Source organism: Corvus hawaiiensis, chromosome 19, assembly GCF_020740725.1.
Source record: "Corvus hawaiiensis isolate bCorHaw1 chromosome 19, bCorHaw1.pri.cur, whole genome shotgun sequence".
Taxonomy (NCBI): Eukaryota; Metazoa; Chordata; class Aves; order Passeriformes; family Corvidae; genus Corvus; species Corvus hawaiiensis.
The window spans coordinates 7,759,736-7,774,048 of record NC_063231.1 but is presented as its reverse complement, the minus strand read 5'-3'; the positions used below and the strand labels follow the sequence as shown (position 1 = coordinate 7,774,048).

At 45.0% G+C, this 14,313-nt stretch overlaps 1 protein-coding gene across 8 annotated transcripts in view; it reads right to left on the bottom strand.

The window, feature by feature from the left end:
- UNK (unk zinc finger) overlaps positions 1-14,313 on the bottom strand; it is a 45,876-nt gene that overhangs the window by 11,681 nt on the left and 19,882 nt on the right. For 5 of the 8 annotated variants that reach the window (XM_048323337.1, XM_048323333.1, XM_048323334.1 and 2 more), the window contains exons 3-12: positions 13,784-13,960; positions 13,211-13,341; positions 12,946-13,081; positions 10,731-10,848; positions 9,705-9,789; positions 7,787-7,929; positions 6,477-6,524; positions 5,402-5,602; positions 1,157-1,225; positions 301-475 (exon numbers count right to left, since the gene is read on the bottom strand). In XM_048323337.1, the coding sequence (XP_048179294.1) occupies positions 301-475; positions 1,157-1,225; positions 5,402-5,602; positions 6,477-6,524; positions 7,787-7,929; positions 9,705-9,789; positions 10,731-10,848; positions 12,946-13,081; positions 13,211-13,341; positions 13,784-13,960 (1,283 nt within the window). The remainder of the gene's footprint in view (positions 1-300; positions 476-1,156; positions 1,226-5,401; positions 5,603-6,476; positions 6,525-7,786; positions 7,930-9,704; positions 9,790-10,730; positions 10,849-12,945; positions 13,082-13,210; positions 13,342-13,783; positions 13,961-14,313) is intronic. The other 3 variants (XM_048323335.1, XM_048323331.1, XM_048323336.1) reach the window with 3 other exon arrangements.

Here is a 14,313-nt window from a genome sequence, read left to right as displayed (position 1 = left end):
CTAGTCCAAGACCTCTTTGTCACTTTGACAAAGCTAAAACTAAGGCCCTTTTACGCCATGTGACATTCTGAGTGAATGGCTCAGAGGCCTTCAGTTGGTCCCGTGGGTGAATTTCATCCAAAATGACCTGCAGGAAACATCAGATGTGCCACAGTCACAGAACAAGCTTCAGGAATCTGCCAGCACTGACAGACACGGAAAACTGGAGGTCACTGGAACACCCACGTTATTCCAAGTCTCACATCTGGTGATCCATGGCTGAGGAAGCCCTATTTTCATAAGTGAAAAAGGCAAAGTTACCTATGACAGACTCAACGGTGTCACTGGTTGGGTAGAAGGGAAGGGCATTGGCATTCATGCCTGGAATGCTGCTGGTGCCGGCGGGGCTCGGGGGGGTTGCAGCCAGACTGGAGGTGATACTAGAGGAGATGCTGGATGTCAGTGGGCTCCCCACAGGGAGAATGCCCAGAATGTCCTGAAACAAGAGTGGGAAAAGGGAAAGAGGTAGGAAACAAAACATCTTTATAGAACAACCCCGTCAGAAACGTGCAGGAACGAGCCAAATGCCAGCAGCAAACCTGTTCCTGCCTGCTTCCAACCTGACAGATGGCTACTGCTTCCACTGGGCTGGGGGTGGGGAGAGATTAACAGCTTTTCTTTAATTTCTGTCGACTGTTCTCCATTCCATGTCCCCCCCCCCCCCCCCCCCATCCCCAGTATTCTAAACATCTTTCAGGCTGCCCCAGAATTAACTCCTGTGACCCACAGGTTGCATGCAATCACAGCCATGGGCCACACAATCACTCACTCAGACTTAGTTCAGCACACGACTTAGAACCTGATATTAAATTCTCTTTGCCAAATCCTTGAACTTAGATGACTCCAGAGATCCATTCCAGCTCAATTTTCTGTAATTTGAAGACTCTCTCCAGCACAGTTCAGCCCATGAACTACCCTGAATTCACTCAGGTCTAACTACTCACAAATAACACCTCCAGCAAATCATCCCATCTTCATAAAGTAATCCCTCCACCTGAGCATCCCTAATGGTGTCTGGACTGTTATTTACTCCCTGCAGAGCTGTCTGGATCCACAGATCTCTCTGTGGTGCTGGAAGCCCTGAGCTGGGTTCAGAGCCCTGCCAGCCGTTCCGTACCTGTTTGGGCTGTAACAAAGGTTGCTCCTGGCTCCTGTGTTCCAGGGAGTGGGACTTCATTTTTGCTTGCTGCAGTAAAGAAACAAAACAAAAGATAAGCAGAGGGATTATTTAGCAAAATTAAAAATGGCTGGCTGCTGGCTTTGGAGAGGCCATGGGAAACACAGTCCACTCCTCTCTTAGGCTGCTCAAGGCACTGGAGAATTTGGAGAGAGGGAAAGCTCAGCAAACTGAAAACATCCCAAGTAATTTGCTTTCTGTATACCAAGACATCACCCCTAGAGTTATGCAAAGACTCGTCACAATGACATTTGCCTTTAATGTTGCTGTAAGACCCCTGTTAGCACATCCTAAGAACCAAGATCAAAACCAAATTATTTTGCCTTGCTATAACTAACTCATCAGCCCTACTAGCATTTAACACCCAGAAAGGGCCAGAAATGCTGGGAGGCACACTGCATTGTTAAATTATGTAAATATTTTTTGGTTTGGGGAAAATAGAAGTATGTAGGTTATGTTTTCCCTCAAACTTTTCCAGCTCCCATCTACGACTGCAAAGTAAAACACAGTAATAAGTAACCAATTTTCAAAGCAACATCATCAAAACTACCTTTATAAAAATATCCTCCCCTCTTCCATGAACATAAGAGCTCAAAGGTAGAAAACATAAGTGTGGCCAAGGCTGTCTGGAATTGCAAAACTGCATGAATGCCAATACACTTTTAGAATCCCACCATCCAGGCTAAAAATTCAGCTTAAGGTCCTTTCAGCATTATATCCTTAATGGATATCAACTCTCTTGCCTTGCAACATCAGTCAGTTCTGCTGGGGTTCAGCTGGGAAGTGGCCTCAGGAGCCTGTCAGTGGGTAACAGTCTGTCTGCAGGCCTTGCCCCCTTCCTCCCGTGCTGTGACGGCACAGGGAGATCAATCCCACCCTCTGGGCACAGAGAGGCAGCAAAAACTGCTGGGAGTCAGCCCTGCTTGTTTTCTCACTCTCCAATCCCCTCAGTGTGAAACACAGACATATTCCAGCCATGAAGTGCGCTCGATTTTCATCCCAAATCCAGGCAGGCACCAGCCCTGCAGGAGACTGAGGCACGATGTACGACAGCAGCACGCAAGGCACCACCCTGAGCTGAAGTGATGCCCCTTGACTTCTTGGCCTGACCAGTCTCATGGCAAAGACAAATGACTGCTGCAGAGGGGTGACGTAACCAGACAGGCAAAAGAGCAGTGGAAGAATTCCTCCCTTGGTTTTACTTCATTAAATCATTTTCTCTGCTCAGCTCGATGCACGTGGGCAGATGAAGAGGTCAAAGCCTGGCAGACAGGCAGTTGGGAGATGGACACAAAGATCCTTCTGCAGTGAGGATCACTCTCTCCCACTTCCCTGAACACGTTCACAACACTGGAGCCCACGGCGGGCTCATTCCCCTGTGTGTGCGAGAGCTGCGTTCTGTGAGTGCCTCTGTGTGTGTCTGATAACGCTCCTGCTGCATCACCCAGCCCAGCCCTGTCCCGTTTGACACTCAGCTGAACACAAAATGTGCTATCTCACACGTCAGCAGCTGAGGGGAGGGCACACACGCAGCCGTGCCCCCACTGAGAGGCTTCCTGCCAACATGGGGAGCTGGCTCTGCTGCAGTTAAGTCTTACTGGAAGTGCTTTTTTTCTTTAAGGAGGAGAAAAGTGAGCATATTTCCAAGTTAGCCCCAATTCCCACTGCCCAGAATTCACACGACACAAGGGAAAAATAGAGCAAACCAAATGTCACCACTAAGCCAGTCTCCTTTAGCTCTGAATAACATTAGAAAGGGCACACATCGAGACAGACATACAAATGACAGGCTGAAATTCTCCAGCTCGCTCTGCTGCAGTCAAGGAAGAGAACAAGGGACATAAATTATGAGTGAAACTAAATGTTTTCTGACCAGCATGGAAGAAACCTACTGTGCTGTGTGTCAAGACTTGGGAACACCTCCTGGTCGTGGCATTCAAGTCCTTCCAGTGCAGCCAGCATTTTTCCAGCTTGCTAAATCTTTTGGGACTGGGGAAAAGTATTTTTAGCTTTAACTGCTGGCTCAGCCTTACCACAAACTATGTGGAATCTATTGAGACAGAAGGTGCATTTTTCATTCTACTAAGATAGAAACTATTTGTACCAATTCTACAGGGGAAAAATGACAAGCCTGTTGCAGAGCTGAGCCAGAGTTTCTCCTCTGATGTTTTCATACAGGAGTTGACAAAGTTAAATGCTTCATTATTGGTCTAATTTACAGGGTATATGAGAATCTCTGGTGCCCACTGCAGCCAGGGATTTACGGAAGTGAATTACAGAAGAATTTTTCACATAAGTAATTATAGATTAAAGTAAAATTAAATCAGGACACTTAGGAGACACCTAATTTTGTCTGCAGAAGCCTAGCATAAGGCAACTGTGATTACTTCTGTCTATATCTTAATAGCTATTTATTCCTACTTAACACAGGTTTTGCTTAATTAAAGCCACATAATTAAGCAGCTAGGTGAATACAGTATCTTTGTAGCACAGATCTGACTTTGGATACAAATGCTCATCATCTGGCCTTCCTTTTAGAAGCCCTATTCATGCTCCATCCCCTTTCTCCTTGGCTTAGGCTTGCTGCCCGTTTTCTCCAAAGCAGGGCCTCCCTGGCACCCTGCCTCTGCTGGCAGCAGACAGGGGTTCTCTCAGTCCTTCAGCTCTGGGTTCACTCCTCCTTTGCAGCAGAGGCCACAGAGAATGAGGACATGTTTTTCCTTTTGTTTCTAAACAACTGTTACAAGCTGCTGTGCCTGCAAGAAGTGCCAGGATCACAGCATGCTCTGCTCTTTACCCCCAAAGACGTGTTGCATCAATTTGCAGTTTCCTAAGGCACATCCCCCTTAAGCCAAACAAAGGGAGCATTGATAAGAGAGCACACATGCATATAGCTTAATCTGGATTTGACACTGCATCATTTTAATTAGACTAAACAGTGCTCAAGACTGGCCCTACTGCAAAGCTTGGCCATATTTTCCCAAGGCCATAAAAATAAATAAAACAAAACCCGTGGAGTCTGCTTCTGAATTCAACTACTTTATGCAAGACCTTGTCTGGACAGGATATTTCTACAGTTTTCTCACAGCAGTACAGGCTCATTAAGACTGACTTCTTTAATGTCACAGACCAGAGTTAAAACATAGCCAGGCTGAAAGCAGTGCTTCTTGTCCTCTCTTTTCTCAGGCAACACAGACCTGGTATTCTTATCCCTTTTTATACTTTTTTCCAAAAGAACTTGTAGGAGGTATTTTTGCAGGCACTTCCTCATACAAGTAGCTATTCCCCTCCCCCTAAATCAAGACACAATTACAAATAAATTAGAAATAAAAAGTGAAATAAAAACCCAAGCTCTGAGTTGGGCTCAGGTTAGAAGGGATGGTGCAGAGAAACCATTAATTGTAACATCAAGAAAGGAAATTCACAGTAAGAAGCTGACTGTGGAAAAGCCCGTGTGTGGCAAGAGATGGAAGAGACTGTTCCAGGCCTAGGGAACAGCACTAATAAGGCACGACACCAAGAAGAAGACTGAGAAAGCAGCGAGGCAAGACTTGAGATATCCAAAAGGGATAAGAGGGAATGTCATTAAGAGATGTGGGTTGGGTAATATTCAGAGGGTTCTTCAAATAAGAATGAGGAATTCTAATTTAATACAGAAGCCACGGGAGAGAGTTAAGGATCAGAATGATACAGCCACAGAAGCAAGAGACAACTAACAAGACATTTTTAATACACCAGAGGAATGGTGAACGGAGGACAAACCAAGTCATGGAGATCAAGGTAAGAGTTTGGAGTGGCAAGACAGAAAGAAGGATGAGTTTCCATGAGACAATACAGCAAAAGACACAGCAACTCTTGGCAAGGACCTAAACATGGAAAAAGAAAGAGCAAGAAGTGATGTGGGAAGCTTCCCAGAGTCAACACAAGACAGAAGCTGTGAGGGGTTAGGAAAACAAGCAGCAGCTTGACTTCTACAAACTGGGTGTGTGATGGCAGCAAGGGAGACAAGACCAGATGTGAAATGACAGAGGCTGGAAGGGAGGCTGAAAGCAACAGCAGAGATCCAGAAACTGCTCATGAGAACAGTGCTTTCCCATCAGAAAAAAATCCACATTCAAGCTAGACTGGGCAATGTCTCATTCTTCCTCATCCCCCCAATTCTTCCAACCAATATTCCCCACTAACCTGGCATTTGAAACTCTTCAAATACTCGGCCCCCACCTGATCTTCTCGCTCAAACCCCGGTGCTTTCTTGTAGCTGCCAGCTGCTGTGACTGAGTCTGGAGGAAAACCAATGGTCTCCAAGCTGTGGGGCTTCCCAATGGCACCGGGAGGAGACCCACATATATTAGATGGGCTTCCAAGACTGCTGTTCCTACAAAGAATCTAACACAGGGAACAAGTGTCAGGAAAGTACAGCCAGACAGCAGGAACCGCTCAAAGAGATGCATCCATGGAAGTGCTCAATCACGTCACTGTTTGTAGATTGATTACACTGACAGCCAACACAACCATACAAGCTTCCAGTAAACACTAATTAAAAAACCAGGAAAAAGCTCTGCTGGATTTTTACAGTCCCACAATTATGGTTTTATTGTTGTTGCTTTGGAGTGCAGTCTTGTAAAACCCAGCCTACAGCTCTAGGGACATTTATTCTTTCTGAGGCCTCAGAGGTGACTGATCAGGTTCCCAACATGACCATAAGTCTCTTCTCCTTCCTTAGGCTACCGTGGGTCCTGTCTGACTCTGGGCAGTGGTGTGGAACCTGGAAAGGTGCTGTGGCAGTCACAACAATCAGGTGTATCTGAGCTATATGCAAACTGTATTTTTTGCTTTTCCAGTTGGAAATCTCAAAGTTTTAATGCAGACACAAGTCAGGTATCAACAACTGCATTAAAAAAACCCAATGATTTCCAACACTTCCATTCTTTGGACTAATACCAGGGATCACAATCACATGCAACAAGGCTAGTTTTGCACTGTAGATGAAGCCACAGACAGCAGCAAAGGAAGTTGAGTTTTAGAGAATGTGTCCACCTGGATGAACACAAATATCCCATTTCTCTGGGACAAGAAATTATTTGTCTCCACTGGCAAGCACAACTGTGCTTCAGACATCACAGATTCAAACATGGCACAGTCTGGGCTGGCATTAGCGGGGAAAAAAAAAAAAAGGAGCAGCCTACAATGTTTTGATTTTATTTTCATACAGACATTCTGCTGTCCACGCTTCCCTACAGTCGCAAAGATAACTACTCACTGTGGTGGAGGTGGGGCTAGTTGGCAGAGTTCCTGATTTATTCCACACCTACAGTACAAATACAAAACAGAACAGGCCACGTGAGGCTGGCTGCTACAGGGACCTTTTTCTCTGATTAATTCATCATGTAAAATGATCACCAGCAAAGCCATATTTTGTTTGCAAGCTACATGCAGATGCCCTGTGGATGATGAAGTCATAGACAGACATGTGTTGCCATTTGGCACATATCCAAGGATTAGGAAAGACTGTTTAAAAGACTTAAGAGCTTGAGATAGACAAGATTCTAAATTCTAAAAGTAGGAAGCATCTTCAACTGCCCTTCAGTTTTCAGAGAATTTAAACAATACCTTCATAAGATGGAGGGGTTTTGCTTTTTACTGCTTTCCAGAGTGTTATTTAGTAAGAGACAACATTATGTCCAGACTTTTCAAGATCTGTTTGGAATTCTACCTGCAATCCAATTCAGAACAGCTATGAACTGTTAGGTTGGCTCAAACACAGCTTCTCTTTTCAAAGAGAGGGAATAAAATAAAGCAGAGGTCCTAGATGAGTTCACCTCTGACCAGTTTCAAACGAGTTAAACTCATGTCATGGTACCTTCTCAAAATCTCAGCCAACAATTTGAAAAGGCTACACACCTTATCAAGTGCAGTGCAAACAGGAAAGACTTAAACAAAAAAGAAAAGCTAAGTAAAAATGCAGTCTAGCATTCCATGGGTTTCTAATCTGACTTTGAGTATCTGTTCAGCATTTAGACATCTCCTTTCTTGTATGGACAACTAGCTACCAACAGTCTGGGGCATTACTGAAACATATCCCAGAGTTTAGCTATTTCCAGAAGTACAAGAGGGAGGGAACTAAGGATATCCTATAATGCAATACACAATACGCACAGGCTAAGGCTCTGAGATTACATATGTAAACAAACTCAATTGCAGTTATGTACTTTAGAGTTTGTTGGCTCACAGCCTTTAACTACAGGTCTTGGAAGCTAAGCCCAATATGTACCTCCAGACAGGAAGGAGTTGGACTTCATGTGTGGATGTATTCCACTTTCCTGAAAGTACATCAACAAACCCTGCACAGAAAGGAAGGCCTGGAATTTTTATAGGTGAGAGGACAACACTAAAGCCACTGAATGTATGTTCCAAAAAACCAGATCCCTCTAAAAAGTGAGGAGTTGAGAACTAAAAGAAAAATCTCATATCCTCTGGGCTTTTGGATACTTTTCTTGGGAGAAAGAACAGTGACTCAGAGAAACACAGATTTGCACAATATGGACAAGGCTTCTCCACAGGGCTACATACATTGCTAAGGTCTGGGGCATGTGGGCTGGAAGGGCTGACTGGAACAGAGTCCCCAGCTGCTGAGGGCATGTACATCACTGGTGCTGTCTGGGTGGGGCTGGACACGGCCGAGGATTGCTGTAAATCTTCACTGAGCGCGGGCTCTGCGGGAGACAAAGCACAGGGAACACCACTCAAAGCTGGGCAATTGCCATGGAGCACGAGACATTTAGGAACAAGAACACCCAGATATTCCTGAGAGAAAACATACTCCACAAGCACTTACTTATAAATATAGAAGTAAGGGGAAACCTTATTTGGCTGATTTGCTTATCTAATATTCCTCACGTTTTTACTGTCATCACATACACACTGTGCTGCTCTTTAGCTCATTAATGCTGCTCCAAAATTATCTTCCCTGGATGAATTGCATGTTATTCATTCAGCTCTCTTGAACTAAGCAGAGTTTCCTTCTTTGCTAGGCACAAAGTTGATGGGTGCACTATAATTAGCTGAGCGAGTTAAAGTTTCCATCTGTGCTCAGTACAAACCATTACAAAAAAAAAGTGGCACTGGTTTGGAAGGTAGAGATGCTTTAGATTTGTAGGATTTACATCTAACACTCAGCATCTTCACAAAAACTATAGAATTGACACTACATCCATATTTCAGTATCCTCAAAATGCTGGTTTCTTGCTATTAACCAGTAAAACTCAGGTTAAGAGCAGATATAATAAATGGACTCCTGTTATTTTAATTGAATTAGGCTGTCAGTGTTCACCTTGCTAAGGAAGGACTAAATCCATAAGACAGCACAAGAAATAACCAAGTTGGAATGGTGCAAGTGCCACAGAATGTTACTCTAAGTAACATAATATCAAGTGTAGTAATCTTATTAGGAATAAGGCATCCCTAATCAAAAATACTATGTTATACCCAAGGAAGTTTGCTAAACATTGTTCCTTTATCAAGATTTCATTTCCTAAAGCTTGCTGGATCCCACTGTGTAGTTGCACTGCTGTGTTTTGGGCCATTACAGCCCACAGCTCCAGCTATAATTACTTGCTTGTCAACAAGGCTTCCTATAAAAGGAACTGCATAACCTGTAGAGAATTTACTCTCCCCGTTCCGTGTCAAAGGCAGCAATTACTAATTCCCTCATTTACAAAGGATAATCAAATAACAGAGAGATTTTCTCAAGGCCATGTAGTGAGTCAGTATCAGAACAAATCTGCTCTAATTGTTGCAAATTCAGCAGTGAGATTGCAGTGCAGCAACTGAGGAGGAGCCCTAGGACAGGAACTAACCATTATTTATGAATGCTAGGACTACCTGCACGTAGAAATTCCACAACCAAAACTGCATCACTAGTTCCTAGTTGATTAAAGTGAGGATTGAAATAATGCCCTATAAGTCAGGGAGCTATTGAGAAAAGAGGATTTGAGATAAAGCAGTAAAAAAAGAGCCGCATATTTTTCTTCTCCAACCTGACTAAAGACTTAAACTCTAAGTAAAACTTCATAAAGAGTAAAATAACATTTTTTTAAATGGATCAATAAATTATCTATAATCAGCAATTTTATCTTCAGCTTTTTAAGATACAACACTTGGCAATTTAGCTACAGGTCATCCATGTACAGAAGAGAAGCAGCTTTCTCCACTTCCATCCTCCTGAACTGACACCCAGAGAACTGAGCAGGTGAGAGGGAACAGAGGGAGGTCCTTCAAGAGACAGCACAGTGAGAGCTAAAGGCTGAGTCCTACAGACACCTACTGCCTCCAGCTCTGCCAACACCTCCCACACCAGCACAGTTCTATAGAAATCAAAGTTAACCCTTCACAGAAGCTCTAGTTTTGCAGCTCTACATTTAAACTCTCTTGGGCAGAAGCTTTCCATAGCTCAAATATCCAGGAAAGATGAGAGAAGTAGTGCACGTACGTTCTACGTGTGCAAAGGCACAGAAGGGTCCTCGGGGACAGCTGCCAGACTGCTGCATATCATTGCATTTGGTGGATTTGTAGATCTAAGGATGGGGAAAAAAAAAAGAAACAAAAAAACCACCAAACAGAAATGAACAGAAAATAACAGTGACCAGCAGGTACAGAAGTACTATGAAGAAACTTGACAGCAAGGTAGGGACACAGATAAGAGATGCAAAGGCCAGCAGAGCTCAGGGTGACCATTTCAGTGCTTTGCTTCAAAGAAAGGAAAACCCACTATAGTTCTGGAAACACCAAAATATGCCCATGACAGCTAAAGCTCACCCAGAGACCAACCCACCACACACCAGCTCACCCAAAGGTCACCATCTGCCATGAAGTCCCTCAGTCTCATTGGAAGCTCCATGGACATTACAAATGGCAAAAGGTAGGAAACAGCTGACAGATGACAGCACAGAAAGTTGCAGCCACATGTTTGCAAGGAAAATAACAAACCATTGACAAGGACTGTAGCAAATGGATTATTCCCTTTCCCCCCAGTTTGACAGGCGGTGACAATGGTTACTGTGCAGATACGGGCCCCACAAAGCTTTTCAACACTGTAACATGAAGCAGACTACGAAAAGGTCTTAATTACACTTTCTGTAAGGATATTGGAATGCTCTGGGCATGCTCACAGCTAAGAGCCTGGTGGTGTTTAGTGCTATCAACATGAACCACAAACTCTTAAGTCAAGGAAACAGATGCTGTTTGCTCACATGCAGACCCACATGGTGCTTTCCAAAGGACCCCCACACGTGAGACTGCTCCTACACTTGAGTTTTCCCCCACTTTTCTTACCTCCTCCCATACAGTCTATTCTGTCAAGCAGCTGAATTGCAGCTTACTCCCAACATGCAGCTTCTCTGTATCCCAGGACCACACTAACAAGCAGCCCACATCCCTCTCCCACCTGCCACAGTAATTTCCTTTGTAGGACTGGAATGCTTTTGCTTTTCTAAATGGAGTGAGGAGGTTACTGTACCTCTGGATGGAACTGCTGTTCTGTGCGAGTGTGGCAGTACTGGCAGGAGTCTCCATTTTCACACTTACTGGGATCTCCCCACTCGTCCCCGTGCTTCACACTGGGACACGGCGAAGATCTGTGGAAATAAGGCAGCAGGGGAATGTATCAGACTCCCAGACGTGCTCTGAGCTTTGATTACTTTGAGCGGGTGGAGGGAGGTGATTCTCCCCCTCTGATCCACTCCTGGAGGACTGCATCCAGCTCTGGGTCCCCCAGCAACAGAAGGACACAGACCTGCTGGAGCAAGTCCAGAGAAAGCCAAAAAGGTGCTCTGAGGGCCCCTCTGCTCTGGAGCCAGGCTGGGAGCACTGGGGGTGTTCAGCCTGGAGAAGAGAAGGCTTCAGGGAGACCTTAAAGCCCCTTTCAGTGCCTAAAGGGGCTCCAAGAGAGCTGGAGGGGGACTTTGGACAAGGGCCTGAAGTGCCAGAACAAGGGGGAATGGCTTTAAATGGAAAGAGAATAGGTGTAGATTAAATACCAAGGGAGAAATTCTTCCCTGTGAGGGTGGCGAGGCCCTGGCACAGGGTGCCCAGAGAAGCTGTGGCTGCTCCATCCCTGGAATTGTTCAAAGCCAGGCTGGATGGGGCTTGGAGCACCCTGGGATAGTGGAAGGTGTCCCTGCCCATGGCAGGGGGTGGAACGAGATGAGCTTTAAGGTCCCTTCCAACCCAAACCATTCTGTGATGTTACAATTCCTCAGACGGGGGCAGGTCTGGCTGCTCACCCTCAGCTGTACGATCTGCTTGGCTGCTGCTTCCCCAGCCCCCACCCAGCTGCTATTGCATCTTCTCCGCCTTCTTCCAATTTCCCAATGAAAAAACCATGGCTTAATTCTCCATTTGAAACCAAATACAACTTGAACCAGCATTACAATATTAGCAGCTGATGTGATTAGTGTCAGAAACGGTGGGTCTGGTTTCTGTTTTGGAACTGCACCTTCATAGAAAGCTAAGAAGTTAATTGGCTAATCCTAAAACACCTAATACCCTTACAGCAGTATGTTTCCAGGTTTATAGTGTGGCCATGTGGAAAAGAGGCTGAGTCAGGTCACCGGGGAAAAGGCAAGTCCGTTTTCTTTCTCCCAGCCAGGAACAGTTCCTTTTCCCAGATCTGAATTTTTGCCGTGACCTACTTCCCCTGCTCTTTATGCTCTTAACCATTCCCTCAAACAACAGCAGAGGGAAGCAGATAGCAGCACCAGCACAGCCACATCAGCTGGGGTGGGGAAAACACAGGAGCAAGTGGAGAGCAGCAGAGAAGCTTTCACCTCTTCCCCTCCCAAAGGGCTCAGGGAGGGGCAAAAAGCACATAGCTGCTGCCTGAAGACTGACCTAGTGGTTCTATTTCTCCTTAAAGTGTTGAGATTAACATTCCTTTGATTGCTGTCTGTTTAATTTTTTTAAATAGAGAATTTCAGTGCCAATTCAAAAATTTCTGTGAATGTTGGGGGTGGGGAAGAGAAGCGAGAACATCCCTGGTATTTTCTTTCCTGGCTTTCTGGTCAGCTCCTATGTTTTTCAAAAAGGAACTAAGGAAAAGCCCCACTGAGACCACAACAAAAGCTCTGTTGTGTTGGAGGAAATGAGGGCCTATAATTTGGATGAAATGCGTTCAGGGAGACACAGCACGCTGAAAAATCCAGCGACAGCTGAGTGACAGAACACCCCGGTGCCTCAAAAGCAGAGCCTTTAGCAGCTGGTTAGGAATGCATGTCCAGCTACAGTCCCTCCTCATGATCCCCATCAGCAGGCATACACAACAAGCAGCCTGATCATTCTGAATCCTTTACCATGAAAACACTGTTGTGTGAGTTTGTTTCTAGATGGGGATTAAAACTTTCTTTTGTTTTCTTTTCCCTGCACTGCTTTCTAAAGCAGAGGTTTATGTGGCAAGAGAAAGCCAGACACAGGTTCTCTTTGCTATAAAATCAGAGTTGTAACACGATTTAACAATTCCTGTATTAGAGTACTGGTTACTATACACAGGAAAACTCCTTGTTTAGTTTGTTCTCTTTCTGCTAAGAAGAAATAATAGTCCGTAACATCTCTCAGTACACGACTTGGAAATATACTAAAAACAACTATCTAGTGGTCAAAATCCGGCCTCCTTCACCCTAGATTTCCAATACACTGCACCACTGAGCTAGGAAGTACAATATCCAGGACCACAGTACCTGTATTTGTGTTTTCTTGGACTTCTTCTTCTGTCTTTGCTATTGTGGTAGTAGGGACAGGCATAACCCTGGCGACAGAGCCGGGGGGGTTTCTTACACTGCTCTGTCTTGTAATTTCCCAACACATACGTTGTATCTGCAAAAAAACCCCAGTGAGTCAAGAGAGATGACCACAATCCATATTTACTGCAGAAAAGTTTGGGACAGGAGCAGGCACTCCATGGAAACCAAACTCCCAGCCCCACAGACCCTCAGTGACACTCACCTTGCCACCTGGGCTCCTCACTGAGTATTTTCTCTATCATGGCATGGCTGGCAGCGACTGCAGACTGACCCTCAATGCCTCCTTCAGATGTTGTCTGACCATTCTGTAAAGCCTCCATCGCCTGAAGCTCTCTTCAGGGACAGAGTTAAATGAACAAACAGACTGAGCAGAGGAAGAGTCAGATAAATGTGTATAAAAACTGACATACTGGAGCGTTTGCTAAGTGGGTGCATTTCAGCCCTGCATGTTTTGTCAGAACATCTTTAGCTGAACAGCAACTGCAATAAAAAAAAAGCCTTCATTCCCTGGGAATTCCAGATGCACTGTTTTGACCCCCTTCATCAGATTCCAAAGTGTGATCCCTTCCCCCACTTTGAGAATCCTCCCTGGAGGTTTTTACATTTGCCTTATTAGGAAGGGATATCTCGCCATCGCCTCATTTCAGGCTGAAGCAGTACCGTCCTTCAATCATCTCACTTTTCACTTGGGTACAGAAATTACCTTTTCCATCTTCACCTTTTTCATTTGGGTACAGAAATTACCCTTCTCCTAGGAGCCCCAAGCTCTACTAACCTGATGTCATACACGGGCGAGCGCAGGTCGTGGGGCCCATGAGCAAAGGCGCAGTGGACTCCGTTCTTGGTGCAGTTTCCCTTGGAGTCTGTCTCATGGATGCAGATTCCAGTTTTGTAGTAGCGCAAGTGATACCTCCTCTCTGTGTCTCCAGTAGTTCTATGCAAGAAGGGACACCTGAGGAAGGAAGGAGGGGAGGAACAGACAAGGTTTAGTCACACAGGTGAGGGATTCAACTACCAGAAGACACTTTGCTGAGAGAAGATGCTGCAGTTGACACCATCTTTGCTAACTCTGCCCCTTCTCTTATGCTGTGCCTTCCAACACTTCAGAGAATCCCCAAACCTGTCACTACAAAGGATGCAAGAGTTTCCCTCCCTAAAGGAAAACTGGATTATTAATCCAGTACCTTATTATTCCAGGAGAGTGGCTGCCAGGGATTTGGTAAAGAGCAAGGACACTGGACAAGAAAAGAGAATTACAAACCTACCATTTTAACTTGTGTTTTGTTTCCCAAACGATCTACACTG